Below are 23,187 nucleotides of genomic sequence, written 5' to 3' on the forward strand. Positions count from 1 at the left end.
CTCCACCCACTAGCTTCTAGAAACTTCTGGTAGCTTTTAGAACCAAAGGGAAGGTACGAGAGGCCTGACCCGTAGAGTCTTCAAGCCTGACCTACAGTAACCCCCAACCAATTACCCAGACGCACACAGCTACTGTGAGTCAGAATACATTTTCTTCACAACTAGACTGTACAATAGAGGGAGCTGCAAGTGGTTGAATTAATATTGTTAGTTTAATTAATTTATATTGTAAGGCCCCGGGGGGACAATGGTCTCCCAATGGAGGTCTTTAAAAAATATGGGGAGGCAATTCTGCCTCGCCTATTGAGAGTACTTAATTACGCAAGGGAATGCCAATGTCTGCCTGACTCCATGACCAGGGCTAATATTGTTCTCCTTCTAAAACCAGGTAAAGACCCCTTAGACCCGGGCTCATATAGACCAATATCCCTTCTGCAGAGCGATATCAAACTCCTGGCCAAGGTTTTGGCCTTGAGATTGTATGGGGTCATCTCCTCTATTATACACGCGGACCAGGCGGGTTTTATGCCCCAAAAGTCTACGGCCGTTAATCTCCGAAGGCTCTACTTGAATCTTCAAACACAAGGAGAGAATGTGGGTGATCGGGCCTTGCTCTCGCTGGACGCCCACAAGGCGTTTGATAGCGTGGAGTGGGAATACTTATGGGCTGTCATGGGTAAGTTTGGCTTCGGCGAATGGGTTTCTGTCATGGGTGAAGCTATTATATTGCTCGCCTCGGGCGACTATCGGAGAGGCGGGACATGTTTCCGCCCCATTCTCCCTGCACAGGGGCACTCGACAAGGGTGCCCACTGTCGCCCCTCCTTTTTGCCGTAGCCATCGAACCCATGGCATCCATGATTAGAGCATGTCAAAGGTAAAGTGTAAGCGCTCAACTTATGTGTTTTTAGTAGTCATACATATTCCTGTGTCTCTACATACATATAAAGTGACCCCAAGACAAGGGGAAATATTACAATTTAGTGACAAAGAAAATGACTATAAGATTATCTATAAATATATATGTGAAAACCACAAAATAGAGATTTTGTGGGTAAAAATTATCCCAGTGAAAAAGAAGCCAAACAATGACTATAATTATATGCAAACATTGCTAGTGATAAATAATAAAAGTCCATAAACAGGCGTATGGTCCATATGAGAATGTGCAAAGTATCAATCCAAACGTATTGTGCTGACAACCAAGGTTCTGTGATATTAAACCGGAGGAGATGTTGTTTCACCCTGTGACGGTCCCACCACCTTATAAGGTACAGGCTTACCGGATCTAGATGACCCTAGCAGACATACGTCTCAGGGGTCAATCAAAGCTTATGGTCCTAGCCAAAGGTTGGATGTATCAATCGTGCCGTATACGATCACCACAAACGACTAGATGTAATCACAGTTCTTCATATGTATGTGTAAATCCGACAACAACTCAGGCATGGAAGATGAAGAAACAAAGCCAACATGGCATAATAACGTTTTTTTAAAAAAAAACCTTTAATAAAAAATATTCTAAAACTCACATTTCCAGAATAGATAGTAAAGCATGTCAGAGAGACAAAGGTGACAGTAGCGGAGTCCTCCCGACGCGTTTCGACCTACAGGTCATCATCTGGGGTGGGCTCCTGCTACTGTCATACTGCCTTATATAGGTACTTGTACAATAAACTAATGCATTTACCCCAAGTGTCATAATCAAGCCCACTTCCGGTTTTCAAAATGGCGGACGGGCGTGCGTTCCACGCCTCTATCGTTATGCGTTCCACCCATATAACCAATCTGTTTAGGCCTGGAGGGCATAATTTAGAAATGGTAATCAGTCAACTTCCGGTTATAACGGAAGTGACGGTGTGGCGTGCGTTCCACACCTCAACAGGCATGCGCTCCACCCATTCACAGTGAACTGTGATGAAAAAAGAAAAAAGGGTACTTACTTATTACAATGATATGACCACTAACAGGAATGTGGGACCGTCCCCTTACATATATATACATTTATTCCGACTTGAATAGAAAGGTATGGAGGTATATTAAACTCTCATTAAAAATCCCAGCATGAAAACCGGAAGTGTGCGTCCATGATCACACGGGAACCGGAAGTAGGTAAGCATCACTTCCGGTGCGGAACGAAAATGGAAACGAGGCTTGGATATGTAAACAACATTATCTCCTCTCTAATGCTGCTGTAAGTGTGCCAATGACACCTAGTGGCCAAGAAATAAAATAGAACTTGACAATAATAAAAGAGATATACATAACATATATCCCATTATACATGATGTGTATCGCATGATATAGATTTATAATCCTGTGATTTAAACAAACTGTCTTGACACAGGAGATATACATGTATACAACTAGTATAACCAAAAACAAAAAAAGAGAACATAAAATAAAAATAAAATTAATATAAAAATACAAATGAAAATAAATACAGACTGCTTAATAAAATATACTTGCAAATAAATTTTGTGATACCAGATTACGCATTGCACATAGCATCTATGAGTCGTCTATGAAAGCATTAATGTCCCACTCTACATTCATACCGAGTGGAGAGTGGGATTGGAGCTCATAGATCCAAAAAGTCTCCAACCTGGAGACCCCACGTGTAAGGGGACCCCCTCTCCAGGGTGGGGTGTACCTGTCTATCGCGACAAATTGTGTGCCCCTTAAATCGTTGTTGTGACATTCCCTATAATGTCTAGGCACAGTATGTTTAGACAATTTACTTTTGATCAAAGAAATGTGTTCACCAACCCTTGTGGAAAAAGGCCTGGTGGTACGGCCGACATACTGTTTCCCACAAGGGCAGGTTATTAAATAGACCACATATTTGGTCTTACAGGTACAGAAACACTTAATTGAATATCTTCTCCCTGTTACTGTAGATGTAAATTCTGAAATTTTTCGTTGAGTCAATGCGTTATGTTGACATACGCTACATTTTTTACACGGGTAGTAACCTACCAAATTGTGAAAAAAAGTAGGCTGGATGGGGGCATTAATGATATTGGGGGCTATTTTACTTTGCAGAGTCGGAGCCCCTCTAAACAAAACGTTGGCTTTTTCAGGAAGACTTGGACCAAGCACAGGGTCCTTTCTCAAAATGTCCCAATGTTTACTGAAGATCTTTTTCACTTGCCTATGTTGTGTATTAAAGGTGGTTATGAAAGACCACCTAAATTTGTCATTGTCATTCCGAGGGGTTTTGACCTGCAAAAGAGTATCCCTATTTATATCTGAAACCTCCTGTAGTTGTTTTTCCAAAGTAGGCGCACGATATCCCTTGTCCAAAAACTGTTCTTTTAAACAGTTCGCCTGCTCAAGAAAAATGCGATCATCCGTACAGTTGCGACGTAGTCTAATAAATTGACTACGAGGGACAGAGGTGAGCCAACTTTTATGGTGGCAGCTATCGATGGCAATATAGCTATTACGGTCGGTGGACTTGAAATGTGTTTTCAAATTAAAACCCCCTGACGTGATTCCAATTTCCAAGTCTAAAAATTGTATTTTATCGATGCTGGTCTGATAGGTTAATGAAATTCCCCTATCGTTGTTATTTAAACCACTGAAAAATTCACAAAGCGATTCAGGGGTGCCTCCCCATAGGAGGAGGATGTCGTCTATATAACGGACCCACAAAATCAATGATGGGCTCCGCTGAGCATAGACGACATCCTCCTCCCATTTGGCCATGAAAAGATTGGCCAAACTGGGCGCAAATTTAGCCCCCATGGCCACCCCCCTTTTTTGCGAATAGTACTGACCATCAAACCAAAAGTAACTATGGCTAGTGGCGAATTCTAATAATTCTATGATGTAATCACGTTGGCAAGGAACTAGTGTGTGTTCTTGATCTAAAAAGAAACGAACCGCTTGGATCCCCTTATCCTGTGGGATACAGGTATAAAGGGATGCCACATCAGCGGTGGCTATAATACATTGTCCTTGAAAATGTGTACTTTCCAATTTTCTGATGGTATCGCCTGTATCTTGTATGTATGAAGGCATTTTTCTAACGAGTGGTTGGAGATAAAAATCTATATATCTGCCTATACGTGCTGTGACAGAATTGATGCCACTCACAATTGGTCTACCGGGAGGGGCCGTCAGGCTCTTATGGATTTTAGGCAGATAATAGATAGTAGGTATTCTGGGGGATACTGGAACCAAAAAGGCTCTTTCTTTTTTATTCAAAATTTTTTGTTCAAAACCTTTATCGATAAGGGTTTTTAATTGTTTTTTGTCACCCATAGTCATAATGGATGTATTTGACTACAGAGCCTCACATAAAGTGAATACTGAGGGGGTATTTGTCCCCAACAGTAGTAATACTGAGATAGGGGGCCTTTTCACAAGGTTGAAAAACATCATGTCTACTGAATTACATCTACAGTGGGACTTGGTGTTCTTACAGCAATACATTACTGAACAAATGGTTCCCCGTAGTCTCCGATGGGATATTTGCCCACAACAAGGAGAATCAGATCCAGATTCTTGGTTCAAATATTTAAACGAGGCGGGAATTAATTTTCTTTCTTTTCTTATTTCAAAGAAAAAGGCCTGTTTAACGAACCTAGATAAGGAAATTAAAGAAATCAAAGATAAATTGAATATTTACAAAGGTTCGCCTGAATACACCTCTCTTTCGTCCAATTTACTCAACCATCTGGAAAAAGAAGATCGCGAACAAAAAAACAAAAAACAGAAAAAATATTCCCGGGATACGAACGACTACAAAACAAATAATGTATTTGGGTGGCAAAAATTATTTTTAGCACCACCCCCTAACCAAACCATTCCTTCTGTGAATATAGAAAATAGCCCAAATCCGGGAACTACCTCCTCTCATGACATACCATTCCCTAGATCATATAGTGAGGTTGTCCAGAAGTGGTCCGACAAGGGGACACAAAATATCCAACATTATAGTCCATATATGTCGAGCAACCAAAAAAGGGGTAAGGGTGGCCAAAGAGGTAAAAGAGGAGGACGTGGGTACCAAAGGGGTCATTCCCATCATAGGAACACTCCTGTTCCTGGTGATTATAATAACTCACCATACTATTCTTCCCCACGAAATACATATCCCTCTCACCATCAAAACTACCCTCCCCCTCGAGAGGCAAACTCCCCTTATTATCATAATCGGGGAATTCAACATTATGAGGATATACCTCCTTCACAGAACAGGTTTGCACCTTTACGAGACATGAGAAATTCTGACAACACTTATACCAGGCACTCTCCTTCCCCCTATCCATACAATCCTCCGAATACTAATTATGAACAACAGGGTTTTCACGAGGACCCACACCCCAAAAAAAGGGGCCAAGAACGAGGAGAGGTTGTAGAGGGGGAAGGAGATTACAAAGACGGAAAAAGAAGAAGGCTCTGATAGGCCAGGGGGTCTTTAATTTAAGCACCAAGTCTTTTACATCTGAGGAGATGTCAATTTTAGACAAGGGCTTGAAGTTTGCACCCCCTAATAAACTCAATAAATTTTCCACATTTATAGACATACACAAATTCACACGGAAGATAAATATTCAGAGGTATCTTACATCTAATCCGTACCGTACAGACTATCATGCCAGTACGTCAGGGACTGTTCATTCAGGGTTGTCTAACCCCTCTCTTTTCTCTCCTCCAGTACCCACTGCTCCTGCAGTAAAAATTTTTAGAGATTTGGTACTCAGCGATTTAGCAGAATTACCAGTCAAAAAGTACCATTCGACCTCCTTACCAAAAGTTGCAATGAGGTCTCTCTGTGATCAGAAACAGGTTATTATACGCCCTGCCGATAAGGGAGGAGGTATAGTTATACTTGATAAGATTCATTACGAGGAGGAAATGGCGAATATTTTGAGTGAGCCAGATACGTATTGCAAGTTACCCAATAATCCTACCAATGTTTACAAAAAACAATTAAAAACCCTTATCGATAAAGGTTTTGAACAAAAAATTTTGAATAAAAAAGAAAGAGCCTTTTTGGTTCCAGTATCCCCCAGAATACCTACTATCTATTATCTGCCTAAAATCCATAAGAGCCTGACGGCCCCTCCCGGTAGACCAATTGTGAGTGGCATCAATTCTGTCACAGCACGTATAGGCAGATATATAGATTTTTATCTCCAACCACTCGTTAGAAAAATGCCTTCATACATACAAGATACAGGCGATACCATCAGAAAATTGGAAAGTACACATTTTCAAGGACAATGTATTATAGCCACCGCTGATGTGGCATCCCTTTATACCTGTATCCCACAGGATAAGGGGATCCAAGCGGTTCGTTTCTTTTTAGATCAAGAACACACACTAGTTCCTTGCCAACGTGATTACATCATAGAATTATTAGAATTCGCCACTAGCCATAGTTACTTTTGGTTTGATGGTCAGTACTATTCGCAAAAAAGGGGGGTGGCCATGGGGGCTAAATTTGCGCCCAGTTTGGCCAATCTTTTCATGGCCAAATGGGAGGAGGATGTCGTCTATGCTCAGCGGAGCCCATCATTGATTTTGTGGGTCCGTTATATAGACGACATCCTCCTCCTATGGGGAGGCACCCCTGAATCGCTTTGTGAATTTTTCAGTGGTTTAAATAACAACGATAGGGGAATTTCATTAACCTATCAGACCAGCATCGATAAAATACAATTTTTAGACTTGGAAATTGGAATCACGTCAGGGGGTTTTAATTTGAAAACACATTTCAAGTCCACCGACCGTAATAGCTATATTGCCATCGATAGCTGCCACCATAAAAGTTGGCTCACCTCTGTCCCTCGTAGTCAATTTATTAGACTACGTCGCAACTGTACGGATGATCGCATTTTTCTTGAGCAGGCGAACTGTTTAAAAGAACAGTTTTTGGACAAGGGATATCGTGCGCCTACTTTGGAAAAACAACTACAGGAGGTTTCAGATATAAATAGGGATACTCTTTTGCAGGTCAAAACCCCTCGGAATGACAATGACAAATTTAGGTGGTCTTTCATAACCACCTTTAATACACAACATAGGCAAGTGAAAAAGATCTTCAGTAAACATTGGGACATTTTGAGAAAGGACCCTGTGCTTGGTCCAAGTCTTCCTGAAAAAGCCAACGTTTTGTTTAGAGGGGCTCCGACTCTGCAAAGTAAAATAGCCCCCAATATCATTAATGCCCCCATCCAGCCTACTTTTTTTCACAATTTGGTAGGTTACTACCCGTGTAAAAAATGTAGCGTATGTCAACATAACGCATTGACTCAATGAAAAATTTCAGAATTTACATCTACAGTAACAGGGAGAAGATATTCAATTAAGTGTTTCTGTACCTGTAAGACCAAATATGTGGTCTATTTAATAACCTGCCCTTGTGGGAAACAGTATGTCGGCCGTACCACCAGGCCTTTTTCCACAAGGGTTGGTGAACACATTTCTTTGATCAAAAGTAAATTGTCTAAACATACTGTGCCTAGACATTATAGGGAATGTCACAACAACGATTTAAGGGGCACACAATTTGTCGCGATAGACAGGTACACCCCACCCTGGAGAGGGGGTCCCCTTACACGTGGGGTCTCCAGGTTGGAGACTTTTTGGATCTATGAGCTCCAATCCCACTCTCCACTCGGTATGAATGTAGAGTGGGACATTAATGCTTTCATAGACGACTCATAGATGCTATGTGCAATGCGTAATCTGGTATCACAAAATTTATTTGCAAGTATATTTTATTAAGCAGTCTGTATTTATTTTCATTTGTATTTTTATATTAATTTTATTTTTATTTTATGTTCTCTTTTTTTTGTTTTTGGTTATACTAGTTGTATACATGTATATCTCCTGTGTCAAGACAGTTTGTTTAAATCACAGGATTATAAATCTATATCATGCGATACACATCATGTATAATGGGATATATGTTATGTATATCTCTTTTATTATTGTCAAGTTCTATTTTATTTCTTGGCCACTAGGTGTCATTGGCACACTTACAGCAGCATTAGAGAGGAGATAATGTTGTTTACATATCCAAGCCTCGTTTCCATTTTCGTTCCGCACCGGAAGTGATGCTTACCTACTTCCGGTTCCTGTGTGATCATGGACGCACACTTCCGGTTTTCATGCTGGGATTTTTAATGAGAGTTTAATATACCTCCATACCTTTCTATTCAAGTCGGAATAAATGTATATATATGTAAGGGGACGGTCCCACATTCCTGTTAGTGGTCATATCATTGTAATAAGTAAGTACCCTTTTTTCTTTTTTCATCACAGTTCACTGTGAATGGGTGGAGCGCATGCCTGTTGAGGTGTGGAACGCACGCCACACCGTCATAACCGGAAGTTGACTGATTACCATTTCTAAATTATGCCCTCCAGGCCTAAACAGATTGGTTATATGGGTGGAACGCATAACGATAGAGGCGTGGAACGCACGCCCGTCCGCCATTTTGAAAACCGGAAGTGGGCTTGATTATGACACTTGGGGTAAATGCATTAGTTTATTGTACAAGTACCTATATAAGGCAGTATGACAGTAGCAGGAGCCCACCCCAGATGATGACCTGTAGGTCGAAACGCGTCGGGAGGACTCCGCTACTGTCACCTTTGTCTCTCTGACATGCTTTACTATCTATTCTGGAAATGTGAGTTTTAGAATATTTTTTATTAAAGGTTTTTTTTAAAAAAAACGTTATTATGCCATGTTGGCTTTGTTTCTTCATCTTCCATGCCTGAGTTGTTGTCGGATTTACACATACATATGAAGAACTGTGATTACATCTAGTCGTTTGTGGTGATCGTATACGGCACGATTGATACATCCAACCTTTGGCTAGGACCATAAGCTTTGATTGACCCCTGAGACGTATGTCTGCTAGGGTCATCTAGATCCGGTAAGCCTGTACCTTATAAGGTGGTGGGACCGTCACAGGGTGAAACAACATCTCCTCCGGTTTAATATCACAGAACCTTGGTTGTCAGCACAATACGTTTGGATTGATACTTTGCACATTCTCATATGGACCATACGCCTGTTTATGGACTTTTATTATTTATCACTAGCAATGTTTGCATATAATTATAGTCATTGTTTGGCTTCTTTTTCACTGGGATAATTTTTACCCACAAAATCTCTATTTTGTGGTTTTCACATATATATTTATAGATAATCTTATAGTCATTTTCTTTGTCACTAAATTGTAATATTTCCCCTTGTCTTGGGGTCACTTTATATGTATGTAGAGACACAGGAATATGTATGACTACTAAAAACACATAAGTTGAGCGCTTACACTTTACCTTTGACATGTTTCCTTAGCTAAAAAATCCCTAATTTTAGCGTGTCAGCAGCTTACAGCTCATCACATTTTTTCTTTGTTTACAATCACTCTTTTTTTCTTCTGCTCGTTTTGCGCAGTTATGTTGGTTAATAGTTTTATCCATGATTAGAGCAAATCAGAGGATACGAGGCTTCCAGTATGGGAAATTCCAGGAAAAAATCATGCTATACGCAGATGATACCATGCTACTTCTGGGAGACACATCTGATTCCCTGCGGGAGGCTATGGAGACGATAGGAAAGTTTGGTGTGTATTCAGGACTAACTATAAACTGGACCAAATCCTCCCTGCTGCTGCTGGATGCTAATCCAGACAGTGATGGTCGGATGATACACGGCGTGCCCGTGTCCTCGGGTCTGAAGTACCTGGGTATACAGGTCACGTCGGATCCTCTTGATTATGTTTCCCTTAACCTGACCCCACTTTTAAATAGAATTCGAAATAAAACTAAAATTTGGTCCCGTCTTAAGATGTCACTGGTCGGTAGAGTCAATTTGATAAAGATGATCTTTATGCCCCAACTTTTATATATTTTGCACAATACCCCTATGGTAATCCCTCTGAAATTCTTTCGCATTATTAACTCCATTTTTAGAGCTTTTATTTGGTTAGATAGACCCCCCCGCGGATTAAACTGGAACAATTACAACGGTCCAAGGAGGCGGGGGGGCCTCGCCCTCCCTAATCCTTGGGCCTTCTACCTGGCAGCACAGGCACAACATATAGCAAGGGCTATGCAGGGGGGGGGACAGGGGAAGAGGAGGAGACCCTATGCTTGGACCCAGTTAAGGCCCCGATGTGCCTGACATCTGGCCATGGTGATGTACCCTCGGGACTGGAGGCCTTGGCATATACGCAAAATCAAATAAACGACTGCCCACCTATGCCCTTATGCAGAAAATCTGGAATAAACTACGACAAATGCAGGGGGTTCACTGAGTACAGCCCTATATGGGAGAATAAGCATTACGAGGAGCTGCTACTGCTGGATTGTGGTGCTCGGTGGAGGAGACACGGGGTCACGTACTTGGGTCAGATTTTTACAGCAGGGAGGCTGACTCCCTTCCCCAATTTGAGGGAGAGATTTCACTTGCCGCAGTCTATGCTTTTCTACTACTTGCAACTGCAACATGCAGTAAAGACTCAGACGTGGGGGGCCCATGGACTCTTTCACCGACCACGATCTATGGTTAATGTAGCACAGTTTCAGGGCTTTATCTCCAGAACTTATTCCATGGTCCTCGCTGCCTGCCTCGGGGGATTCCCGCAGACGGCACTGAGTAAATGGGAAAGGGATTGTGGTACATTCGAGGAGGAGCAATGGGAGGAGGCCCTACAGGCCGTGCAATACTGCTCACTAAATGTGGCCCAGCGGCTATCTCAGTTATATATTGTGCTCAGAGTACACTACACGCCGGATAGGCTGTTTAGGATGGGGGTGCGACAGGACTCAGATTGCCCCAGGTGTGCCAGGGACCACGGGAATTTGATCCACCTGCTGTGGAGATGCCCCAAACTACACCTATTCTGGACAGGGGTACTGGACACTATTAACAGAGTGTTTCAGATTACCATACCCTCAGACCCGAAAACCATGTCTCCTTGGGATCCTGGATGACGTTTCCATGGGTAACAATAGTGGACAGGCCGGGGCCAGGGCCCTGTTCCAGGCACGGAAGATGATTGATTCTTCGGTAGGCTTGTGCAATTCGTTTCGTAACGAATCGAAATTCGGCCGAATTTTGCATCGTTCAGACATTCGGATGCATCCGAATGTCCGAATAAAAAAATAACAAATTACAACGACTACGAAAGAAATATAACGAATGAATTCAAATGAATTCGACATGATTCAAAATTATTTCAACTGCATTCGACATTATTTCAACCACATTCGAAAATATTTTGTGACCCGAATTTAGGGCCATGTATCTCGGGGTCACTTGGTGCTAGACACTTCAAATTTGGATATGTTGTAGTGCTGGTATTATTCTGTTTGCATACCAAATTTTGGGATTCTAGCTATAAGTGACCTCGAGATATGTGGCCCCAAAATCGGGTCGCAAAATGTTATTCGTTATTAGAGCAGAGAATGACATTTTGTGACCCGATTTTGGGGCCACATATCTCGGGGTCACTTATAGCTAGAAACCCCAAATTTGGTATGCAAACACAATAGTACTAGCACTACAACATATCCAAATTTGGAGTTTCTAGCACCAAGTGACCCCGAGATACATGGCCCTAAAGTTGGGTCACAAAATATTTTCGAATGTGGTTGAAATAATGTCAAATCATGTTGAAATCATTTCGAATCCGGTAGAAATATTTTCGAATGTGGCTGATTTTTCGAATTCGGTAGAAAACTAAACGAAATCCGAAAACAAATTTAAGGAAGTTAACGAATATAACTAAACGAAATTAATGAATTAACGAATTAAAACGAAACGAAACGAATTTTTTCCTTTTGCACATGTCTATTCTTCAGCACTGGAAGGCGCCCGAGCCCCCTACACTGGGGGAATGGATCGCCCAAAATGGGGGAATACTATTAGGATGGAAAAGTACATTTTTCAACATAGGGGGCGACCAGAAAAATTTGAGAAACTCTGGGCACTTTGGTTGGATAGCTGCAAGTTTTACTCAAATGTTTTGTTGTTACTCAATAAAACTTTTCTGATTAAAAAAAAAAAAAAAACAATTAATTTATATTGTTCGATGTCTGCTGTATTCATAAGTGCATGAGGTTGATCTCAGTTATTTGTAGCAATCCATGTCTGCTGAAGGAAACTAAGGAGTCTATCTTATAAAAAATCTGCAATGTATTTGCCCAGCCATGAAAGAATTTGTACATAATTCAATGAACACAGTGATTTCCTATGATCCTCAGCTCCATCTAATGGCTATTGTGGTATTTTTTTTCCTGAAATACTGTACTTCCATTAGTAAAAATAGCCCAACACAACACTATGATCACTAGATGGAGCCAATGAGCATAGGAAACCATCAAGAAATAAAATACAGCCAAAAGGGTGGGTGAATACCTTTTTATATTCACTTTTATTAAATTTATTTTAAAATAGACCGCTATATGTTTTTACACCACAAAATGTACTCAGCCAATGAGAGGTAATGACTCCATTGTTATTTTAAAAGGCCTAGAGGACCACCTTTTGAGTGGTGGGGCTAACGTGTTTCGTCCTGGAAGACGACTTGAGAAAACAGACCTCTTGCAAGAGAATAATAGACCTCTAAGTCTCCATACCACAAAATGTACTCAGCCAATGAGAGGTAATGACTCCATTGTTATTTTTCTCCTGCTATCAATGGCCGACACAGTACAACACTTCATCCATGTCTTTGGTGATCTCTGATCTCCTTATCAACTGTTTCTTCCATGATGAGGATCAGCCATGGAGTATATCTGAGGTGTATATCAGGGGGTGCTTCTTCCCCACATGCCCAGCAACATTCATATACAAGACATTTCCCGCACTCACTAATACACCTCCAGGGTTGTGTGGGATCTCTGATGTACAGGAAGACGGGACTTCAGTGAGGAACATTTCCCTCACTCAGACCAGGAAAGTTCATTCTCCTCCGCGTCCAATCTCAGATGACTGTAAACAGAGGACTTCTGTGACGGACAATTCCCGTTCTCAGGACAGGAAAGTGGCTTCTCCCCCTTGTGAGAGCTCTGATGTATGACAAGCCTCGATTTATAGACAAAACTTTTCCCACATTCAGGACAGGAATATGGCTTCTTCCCTGTGTGAGATATCTGATGTGTATAAAGATGTGACTTCTGTGAAAAACATTTCCCGCACTCTGGACAGGAATACGGCTTCCCCATCATGTGAGATTTCTGATGATTATAGAGATTGGACTTATCTGAAAAACATTTCCCGCACTGAAGACAGGAAAATGGCTTCTCCCCCGTGTGAGTCCTCTGATGTGTGACAAGCCTTGTTTTACGTACAAAACTTTTCCCACATTTAGGACAGGAATACGGCTTCTCCCCAGTGTGAGATCTCTGATGTGTGCAAAGAATGGACTTCTGCGAAAAACATTTCCCGCACTCAGGACAGGAATACGGCTTCTCACCCATGTGCAATCTCTGATGTATGTAAAGACTGGTTATCTGTGAAAAACATTTTCCGCATTCAGAACAGGAATATGGTTTCTCCTTCATGTGCGATCTCTTATGTCTGTAAAGAATGGACTTATCTGAAAAACACTTCCCACACTCAGGACAGGAATACGGCTTCTCACCCGTGTGAGACCTCTGATGTATAGAAAAACTGCTTATCTGTGCAAAACATTTCCCGCACTCAGGACAGGAATACGGCTTCTCACCCGTGTGCAATCTCTGATGTGTGTAAAGACTTGACTTCTCCGAAAAACATCTCCCACATTCAGGACAGGAATACGGCTTCTCACCCGTGTGAGACCTCTGATGTATGGAAAGATGGGACTTCATTGAAAAACGTTTTTTGCACTCAGGGCAGGAATACGGCTTCTCACCTGTGTGATATCTTTCATGAACATTAAGATGGGATTTAGAATAGAAACACTTCCCGCACTCAGCACAGCAATATGGCTTCTCTCTGGTGTGAGATCTTTTATGCACATTAAGATCGTAGTTTGAACGGAAACACTTTCCGCACTCACAACATGAAAACCTCTTATGTTTTGGAAGGACGGCACCGTCCCTCACAGTCTGAGGCTCCTCACGATGAGAGGAATACGATGGTCCGGCACCGTCCCGCACAGTCTGAGGTTCCTCGGGATAAGAGGAATACGATGGTCCGGCACCGTCCCGCACAGTCTGAGGTTCCTCGGGATAAGAGGAATACGATGGTCCGGCACCGTCCCGCACAGTCTGAGGTTCCTCGGGATAAGAGGAATACGATGGTCCGGCACCGTCCCGCACAGTCTGAGGTTCCTCAGGATAAGAGGAATACGATGGTCCGGCACCGTCCCGCACAGTCTGAGGTTCCTCAGGATAAGAGGAATACGATGGTCCATCTACACTGTGTGGTGCCGGATGGACATTTGAGGTAGTCGGGTTTTCTCCTGGACTATACTGTGTGATGTCCTCATCTTCTACTTTACAGTCTGGAGACAAAGTGAGACAATCCTCTGAGGTTTTCCTCATCTCCCGTCCATCTACTAAAATACAAATACAAAGATTATTACTAGACACGAGCTGATTGGTTCCCCTAACCAACCAAGATGGAGACTGGACTGATTCCGAAGACCACCATCATTGGGTAACTGACAAAGTTGGAGGACGTTATCACATTATTATCAACATGTAATATAGAACATGAAAGACACATAGCGGAGGAGAGTAAAAAAAAATCCCAACAAATTCTTTAAGTATATACTGTAAATAGTAAGAAAGGGAGGTCATATTGGTCCCATAAAGAATGATGAAGGGAATCTGGTTACTAAGGATGGGGAGATGGTGAAGGTATTGAATTTATTCTTCTCCTACGGTAATCAAAATTGCAATGTTTATCCTCATGACACGTCACAGGAATTACCATCATGGCTAACAGAGGACAGAATTAGAAATAGACTTGAAAAACGTAAAATTAATAAGTCACTGGAACTAGATGTCTTGCACCCGATGGCTCTTAAGGATCTCAGTCAAGTAATTGCCAGGCCATTGTTCCTAAATTTTACAAACAATATACTGACTGGAATGGTACCAGGTGATTGGAGAAAAGCCAACGTAGCACCAATATTTAACCAAATTAAATCCCTGGCAATTACAGACCAGTCAGCCTAACATCAATAGTATGTAAGCTCTTGGAGGGGATGATAAGGGACTATATACAAGATTTAAGTAACGATATCAGCAGTAATCAGCATGGATTCATGAAGAATCGTTCTTGCCAAACCAATCTACTAACCTTCTATGAGGAGGTGAGTTACCATCTAGATAAAGGAAGGCCCGTAGACACGGTGTATCTAGATAAAGGAAGGCCCATAGACGTGGTGCATCTGGATAAAGGAAGGCCCGTAGACGTGGTGTATCTAGATAAAGGAAGGCCCGTAGATGTGGTGTATCTAGATAAAGGAAGGCCCGTAGACGTGGTGTATCTGGATAAAGGAAGGCCCGTAGACGTGGTGTATCTAGATAAAGGAAGGCCCATAGACGTGGTGTATCTAGATAAAGGAAGACCCGTAGATGTGGTGTATCTAGATAAAGGAAGGCCCGTAGATGTGGTGTATCTAGATAAAGGAAGGCCCATAGACGTGGTGTATCTGGATAAAGGAAGGCCCGTAGACGTGGTGTATCTAGATAAAGGAAGGCCCGTAGACGTGGTGTATCTAGATAAAGGAAGGCCCGTAGACGTGGTGTATCTGGATAAAGGAAGGCCCGTAGACGTGGTGTATCTAGATAAAGGAAGGCCCATAGACGTGGTGTATCTAGATAAAGGAAGACCCGTAGACGTGGTGTATCTAGATAAAGGAAGGCCCGTAGATGTGGTGTATCTAGATAAAGGAAGGCCCGTAGACGTGGTGTATCTAGATAAAGGAAGGCCCGTAGATGTGGTGTATCTAGATAAAGGAAGGCCCGTAGACGTGGTGTATCTAGATAAAGGAAGGCCTGTAGATGTGGTGTATCTAGATAAAGGAAGGCCCGTAGACGTGGTGTATCTAGATAAAGGAAGGCCTGTAGATGTGGTGTATCTAGATAAAGGAAGGCCCATAGACGTGATGTATCTAGATAAAGGAAGGCCTGTAGACGTGGTGTATCTAGATAAAGGAAGGCCTGTAGACGTGGTGTATCTAGATAAAGGAAGGCCCGTAGACGTGGTGTATCTAGATAAAGGAAGGCCCATAGACGTGGTGTATCTGGATAAAGGAAGGCCCGTAGACGTGATGTATCTAGATAAAGGAAGGCCCGTAGACGTGATGTATCTAGATAAAGGAAGGCCCGTAGACGTGGTGTATCTAGATAAAGGAAGGCCCGTAGACGTGGTGTATCTAGATAAAGGAAGGCCTGTAGATGTGGTGTATCTAGATAAAGGAAGGCCCGTAGACGTGATGTATCTAGATAAAGGAAGGCCCGTAGACGTGGTGTATCTAGATAAAGGAAGGCCTGTAGACGTGGTGTATCTAGATAAAGGAAGGCCTGTAGATGTGGTGTATCTAGATAAAGGAAGGCCCGTAGATGTGGTGTATCTAGATAAAGGAAGGCCCGTAGACGTGATGTATCTAGATAAAGGAAGGCCCGTAGACGTGGTGTATCTAGATAAAGGAAGGCCTGTAGACGTGGTGTATCTAGATAAAGGAAGGCCCGTAGACGTGGTGTATCTAGATAAAGGAAGGCCTGTAGATGTGGTGTATCTAGATAAAGGAAGGCCTGTAGACGTGGTGTATCTAGATAAAGGAAGGCCCGTAGACGTGGTGTATCTAGATAAAGGAAGGCCTGTAGATGTGGTGTATCTGGATTTTGCAATTTGACACAGTTCCCCATAAACGTTGTGTATGTAATAATAATGTAAAAAATAAGGTGCGTTGGCATGGACCATAGGGTGAGTACATGGATTGAAAAACTGGCTACAAGGGCGAGTTCAGAGGGTGGTGATAAATGGGGAGTACTCGGAATGGTCGGGGGAGGGTAGTGGGGTCCCCCAGGGTTCTGTGCTGGGACCAATCCTATTTAATGTGTTCATAGATGACCTGGAGGAGGGGGATGGGGGAAACAGCTCAATCTCTGTATTTGCGGACGATACTAAGCTAAGCAGGGCAATAACTTCTCCGCAGGATGTGGAAACCTTCCAAGAAGATCTGAACAAATGAATGGGGGGAGGGGCAACTACATGGCAAATGAGGTTCAATGTAGAAAAATGTAAAATAATGCATTTGGGGGGTAAAAATCTGAATGCAATCTATAGACTGGGGGGAGGGGAACCTCTTGGGGGGGATCTAGGATGGAGAAGGACCTGGGGGTCCTAGTAGATGATGGGCTCAGCAATGCCAAGCTGCTGCTAAAAAAGCAACCAGAATATCGGCATTAAAAAGGGATCAACTCCAGAGATAAAAGGATAATTCTCCCCTCTACAAGACTCTGGTCCGGCCGCACCTGGAGTATACTGTCCAGTTCTGGGCACCAGTCCTCAGGAAGGATGTACTGGAAATGGAGCGACTACAAAGAAGGGCAACAAAGCTAATAAAGGGTCTGGAGGATATTAGATATGAGGAAAGGTTGTGAGCTCTGAACTTATTCTCTCTGGAGAAGAGACGCCTGAGAGGGGATATGATTTCATTATATAAATACCGGACTGGTGACCCCACAATATATATATATACCGGACTGGTGACCCCACAATATACAAATACCGGACTGGTGGCCCCACAATATATAAATACCGGACTGGTGACCCCACAATATACAAATACCGGACTGGTGACCCCACAATATATAAATACCGGACTGGTGACCCCAAAATATATAAATACCGGACTGGTGACCCCACAATATATAAATACCAGACTGGTGACCCCACAATATATAAATACCGGACTGGTGACCCCACAATATATAAATACCGGACTGGTGACCCCACAATATATAAATACCGGACTGGTGACCCCACAATATATAAATACCAGACTGGTGACCCCACAATATATAAATACAGGACTGGTGACCCCCACAATATATAAATACCGGACTGGTGACCCCACAATATATAAATACAGGACTGGTGACCCCACATTATATAAATACCGGACTGGTGACCCCACAATATATAAATACAGGACTGGTGACCCCACAATATATAAATACCGGACTGGGGACCCCACAATATATAAATACCGGACTGGTGACCCCACATTATATAAATACCGGACTGGTGACCCCACAATATATAAATACCGGACTGGTGACCCCACAATATATAAATACCAGACTGGTGACCCCACAATATATAAATACAGGACTGGTGACCCCCACAATATATAAATACCGGACTGGTGACCCCACAATATATAAATACAGGACTGGTGACCCCACATTATATAAATACCGGACTGGTGACCCCACAATATATAAATACAGGACTGGTGACCCCACAATATATAAATACCGGACTGGTGACCCCACATTATATAAATACCGGACTGGTGACCCCACAATATATAAATACAGGACTGGTGACCCCACAATATATAAATACCGGACTGGGGACCCCACAATATATAAATACCGGACTGGTGACCCCACAATATATAAATACCGGACTGGTGACCCCACAATATACAAATACCGGACTGGTGAGCCCACAATAGGGAGAAAACTTTTTTGCGGAAGGGAGTATAACAAGACTCGTGGCCACTCATTAAAATTAGAAGAAAAGCGTTTTAACCTTAAACTACGTAGAGGGTTCTTTACTGTAAGAGCAGCAAGGATGTGGAATTCCCTTCCACAGGCGGTGGTCTCAGCGGGGGCATCATTCGTTTCAAAAAACTATTAGATAAGCACCTGAGCTACCGCAACATACAGAGATATACAATGTAATACTGACATATAATCACACACATAGGTTGGACTTGATGGACTTGTGTCTTTTTTTTCGAAATCACCTACTATGTAACTATTTCCCCCAGTCCCTGCCCTACTCTGGACCAATCAGTGAGCAGTATGGGTGGAGGAATGGATTTAGTGTTAATGACCCACCTGTGCTGATCTCTGTAGGAGTGTCCTCCTCTATAAATGTCCCCGTTATTCCATCCTCCTCCATAGACTGCTGATCATCCCTCACATACCTCTCTTCTTCTTCTGATTTCACCTCAAATTCTATATCCATTGGATCTCCACTCTAAACCAAGAAAATGAGAGAGAATATCATCTGTAAAATATAAGCTTTAATATTGTGACATAATATTTAAAAAAAAATTCACACATTGTCTCTAGGAGTCCATGTTCTAGATACTCCGTCCCACCAACCTTGTAACAGTGGGGGATGGTGTGACCTTCCTGTGTGGAATCCCGGGAATACAGAGGACGGGGACATCTCTCTGGTAGGTTCCTGGTATTAGGTGGCTCCATCATATCCTTGTGTCCTTCAGAAAACTCCTCCATCACTCCATACTCCTCATCCTCCTCTTTATACTCTTCTTTTACAACAATATTATTATCCCCGAGGTTTCCACGGGGACATCTCTCTGGTGGGTTCCTGTATCTGGATGACTCCTCCATGGTGTCCTGGTACAGATATTTGTGTTCTTCCTCCATCACCCCATCCTCATCATCCTCCTCTTTTATCTCTTCTTTAACCTCAACTTTAGGATCTCTCAGGTTTCCACTCTAAATATATAATAAAAATGACATCAATGGTAACAATGCAGATAATGTACAGATCCTAATGATACTATCAGTGATTGTTCCTCATCTACCTGATGATGGTGGGGGATGGTGTGACCTTCCTGTGTGGAATCCCGGGAATACAGAGGACGGGGACATCTCTCTGGTGGGTTCCCATTACTGGATCCATCTGTAGGAAACACACACACTGACTGAATACATTGTTTCTATGTGTTTATCAGATGATGGGGGATCTAGGTGGAGCCTCCGTACTGCTCTCTCCTTTACAATAAAGTCTCCTCTTACCCGGTGATGTGAGGGGCGGCTGATTGTCCATCGTCTTATCACTTCCAGCAACGTCTCCTCTCTACTTCCTCCCAACTCACCTTTTACCACAGAAATTCCTATTTATTCTTGACATCACTTCCTGTCTTCCATAGAGACTTCCTGTCTCTATGGTAGAAGTGAGAAGATCACCATCTTGTGGAGATCAGAGGAACTGCAGCCCCGAGAAACGTCTAGTAGTATGAACACGGCCTTGTGCTGTGTGTGTATGTACTGTATATCCTTATAGATGGGGGTCATCTCCACTCCCACCAAGGGGATATATACTGTATATATATATATATATATATATATATATATATATATAAACACATTTTGTATGTATGCCTTGTATTAGGGTGTTGTACTGGCTGCTACTCACTAATACATTTTTTTGGGCATTCAGCGCACTTTATAAATAAATATATATATATATATATATATATATATATATATATATATATATATATATATATATATATATAAAAATATATATATATATATATATATATATATTTATAAAAAAAAAAAATATATATATATATATATATATACATATATATATATATATATATTTACTTATTTATAAAATGCAAAGAAAAGTGCGCTGAATGCCCAAAAAAATGTATTAGTGAGTAGCAGCCAGTACAACACCCTAATACAAGGCATACATACAAAATGTGTTTTTATATATATATATATATATATATATATATATATATATATATATATATATATATATTTAAATATATATGATATGGGGGTTGCTTAGCTCAATGATAGATTATTCTTATTATTATACAGGATTTATACCGCGTTTCCCTGAAAATAAGCCCGGGCCTTATATTCATTTTGGCAGCAAAAGACACAGTAGGGCTTATTTTCGGGGTAGGTCTTACCATGTGACGTTCCGTCTTCACTCACCCTCTCTCTCCTTGCCTGACAGTAAATCCCCAGTGTGAACCAAGTTAAAATGCTTGTGAAATCCTATAATCCACACTATTACAGTAGTATATAATGTACGATGTGTGTGTTTCTGTAATATAATTGTGTAGGGGTCAGCCCCTAGGATTACTGAACTATATTGCACTGTGTTCCATCTATAATATATACAGCCTGCTATTTCCAGTTTAGCCACAAGATGTCACTGTTGCTGCCCACCCTTCAGAGGAGAGGAAACAGGAAGTGGCAGTGAGAGAGGACTGTGAGGAGTGTGTGGGCAGCTGAGGAATTCCTGTGCGGAGCTGAGGAAAAGTCAAGTCTGCCCTGAGGAGAGGGAGACTTTGTGTGGATAAAGAGTCGCAGTATCCAGCTAAAGATCGGGCACCTCGGGCAGAGAGAGAGAGCTGTGGTGATTTTGGGCCGCATCTGTGTTCATCCATCCGTCCCAGACGGGCAAGCTGCAGCACTAGGAACTGGACTTCACCTGCCTCATGAAGGAGGCCAAGACAAGGGACCCTTCAGCTGTCTAACAAACTGTGAGTGAGCACCGGTGCTGGATTGTGATAGGGAATAGTACAGTCCCTACTGAGATAGTACGTTGTAGAAACGTGTCCCGATAAGCGGGAATCAGGCAGGACATATTAGAAGAGGGTAGCCTGTATCACTGTGCATGTGTTGGCGGGAAAGCCATTTTGTGTACCACATTCCAGTTAGCCTTACTGTAAACTACTGTGAATTGTTAATACTGTTATCCTCCTCCTCCGGCCATTATATCTTACTGTTTAATAAAGCCGGTCTTTGTTTCAGCCTCCTTGTCTGCTGTCCCGTACTTGAAACCTGCATTGCGGTCTCCTATACCTCTGACCGATACAAGTGGCGCTGCGAGCAGGGTACGGTTACAGAGATGGAGGCGGCTGAAGGCAACGTACCTGATGTTGATGTGAATGCCTTAGGTAATGGTGGAACCCCTACAAGGACCCTCCCTATGGGCATGCTTTTTAACTTGTTGCCAAAATTTGATGGCCAGAACATGTCACTGTCAGACTGGGTGACGAGATTACAGAGCGTTGCTAGAATTTACAATGTCAGCCCAGAGCTACAGGTGGAAATTGCTTTGGCTGCCCTGGAGGGTGAAGCGCGGAAAACTGTTTGCTTACAACCGGAAGCTACGCGCAGTACCTTGAAAGAGATTGTGCGCTTTCTAGAAGAAATATACGGTGAAACAGCTAGTGCGGGCCACCTCCGGGCAAAGTTCTTCTACCGGGTACAGCAGGAAAATGAAGGGGTCTCACAATATGCAACGGCTCTACAGGAAGTACTGGCTGAGATACAGAAAAAAGAGGCAGACGGGATAACCGCCATGGGATCCACAGACCGGATACTGAGGGAACAATTGATCCTGGGACTCTACAGCTCTCACCTGAGACAAGCCCTACGGGAACGAGTCAGAGTGGACCCTACACTGAATTTTCGGCAAATATTGGCTGAGGCCGTGGAGCGAAGTAAAGAAGAAATTTATGCCTCTGGAGTGATACGGACCCAGACCGCCTCCCTCGGGGTTGCGAAGAATGAAGAGGTCCTGGTTAGAGTGGTGCAGGACCTACAAAGCTCCCTGGGTCTCATGCATGAGAAGTTGACGCAAATAGAGAGACGGATGGATTTGAGCTACCCCCCTGAGGTTGCATATCTGGGGCAACAACAACCTTATCAGACTGCCTCGATGGTTCCTGCACCAGAGCATCCTTACCCACGTATTCCCACCTACCGAGTCCCTCAATATCCTCCAGTGAGCTCGGCCAGTCCAGGCCTACGGGCGCCTCCCGCACACAGACAGAGAGAACAACGCAGAGAGGCTCAGTGCTGGCGGTGTGGAGAAAAAGGACACTTCGCTAGAGAATGCCGGAGGGACCTGCCTAGACGCCCAGAGCCGGCGTTAAACTTCAGGCCCCCGCAGTAATGAGGCGCACTGCGGGGGAGGTAGAGTGTCAGGCCACTCAGCACAGCTCCGAACACCTGGTTGCAGGATGTCCCACCATAAGAGCCGAGTTTGAAGGCATTCCAGTCAACTGTTTAGTGGACACCGGATCACAGGTAACGACCATGCCTGAGTCATATTTCAACCGTTACTTTCAAGCACTGGCCAAGCCAGAACAGGGGACATTGATCCGGGTCACAGCAGCTAACCAGCAACAAATCCCTGTCACAGGTGTCGTATGGATGAATGTACGTCTGTGTGGACAGG

General features: G+C 42.8%; 2 protein-coding genes across 4 annotated transcripts in view; both read right to left on the minus strand.

The window, feature by feature from the left end:
* LOC143955878 (uncharacterized) overlaps positions 1–23,187 on the minus strand; it is a 201,633-nt gene that overhangs the window by 6,938 nt on the left and 171,508 nt on the right. The gene's annotated exons all lie outside the window — the stretch shown is intronic.
* Positions 12,391–15,358, minus strand: LOC143955739 (uncharacterized). The gene has a single exon (XM_077465859.1). The coding sequence runs from the start codon at positions 14,505–14,507 to the stop codon at positions 12,921–12,923; it is 1,587 nt and encodes a 528-aa protein (XP_077321985.1). The 5' UTR covers positions 14,508–15,358; the 3' UTR covers positions 12,391–12,920.

This window comes from Lithobates pipiens, unplaced genomic scaffold (genome assembly GCF_037356315.1).
Source record: "Lithobates pipiens isolate NorthernLeopardFrog02 unplaced genomic scaffold, aLitPip1_a1.2 Scaffold_35, whole genome shotgun sequence".
Classification (NCBI taxonomy): domain Eukaryota; kingdom Metazoa; phylum Chordata; class Amphibia; order Anura; family Ranidae; genus Lithobates; species Lithobates pipiens.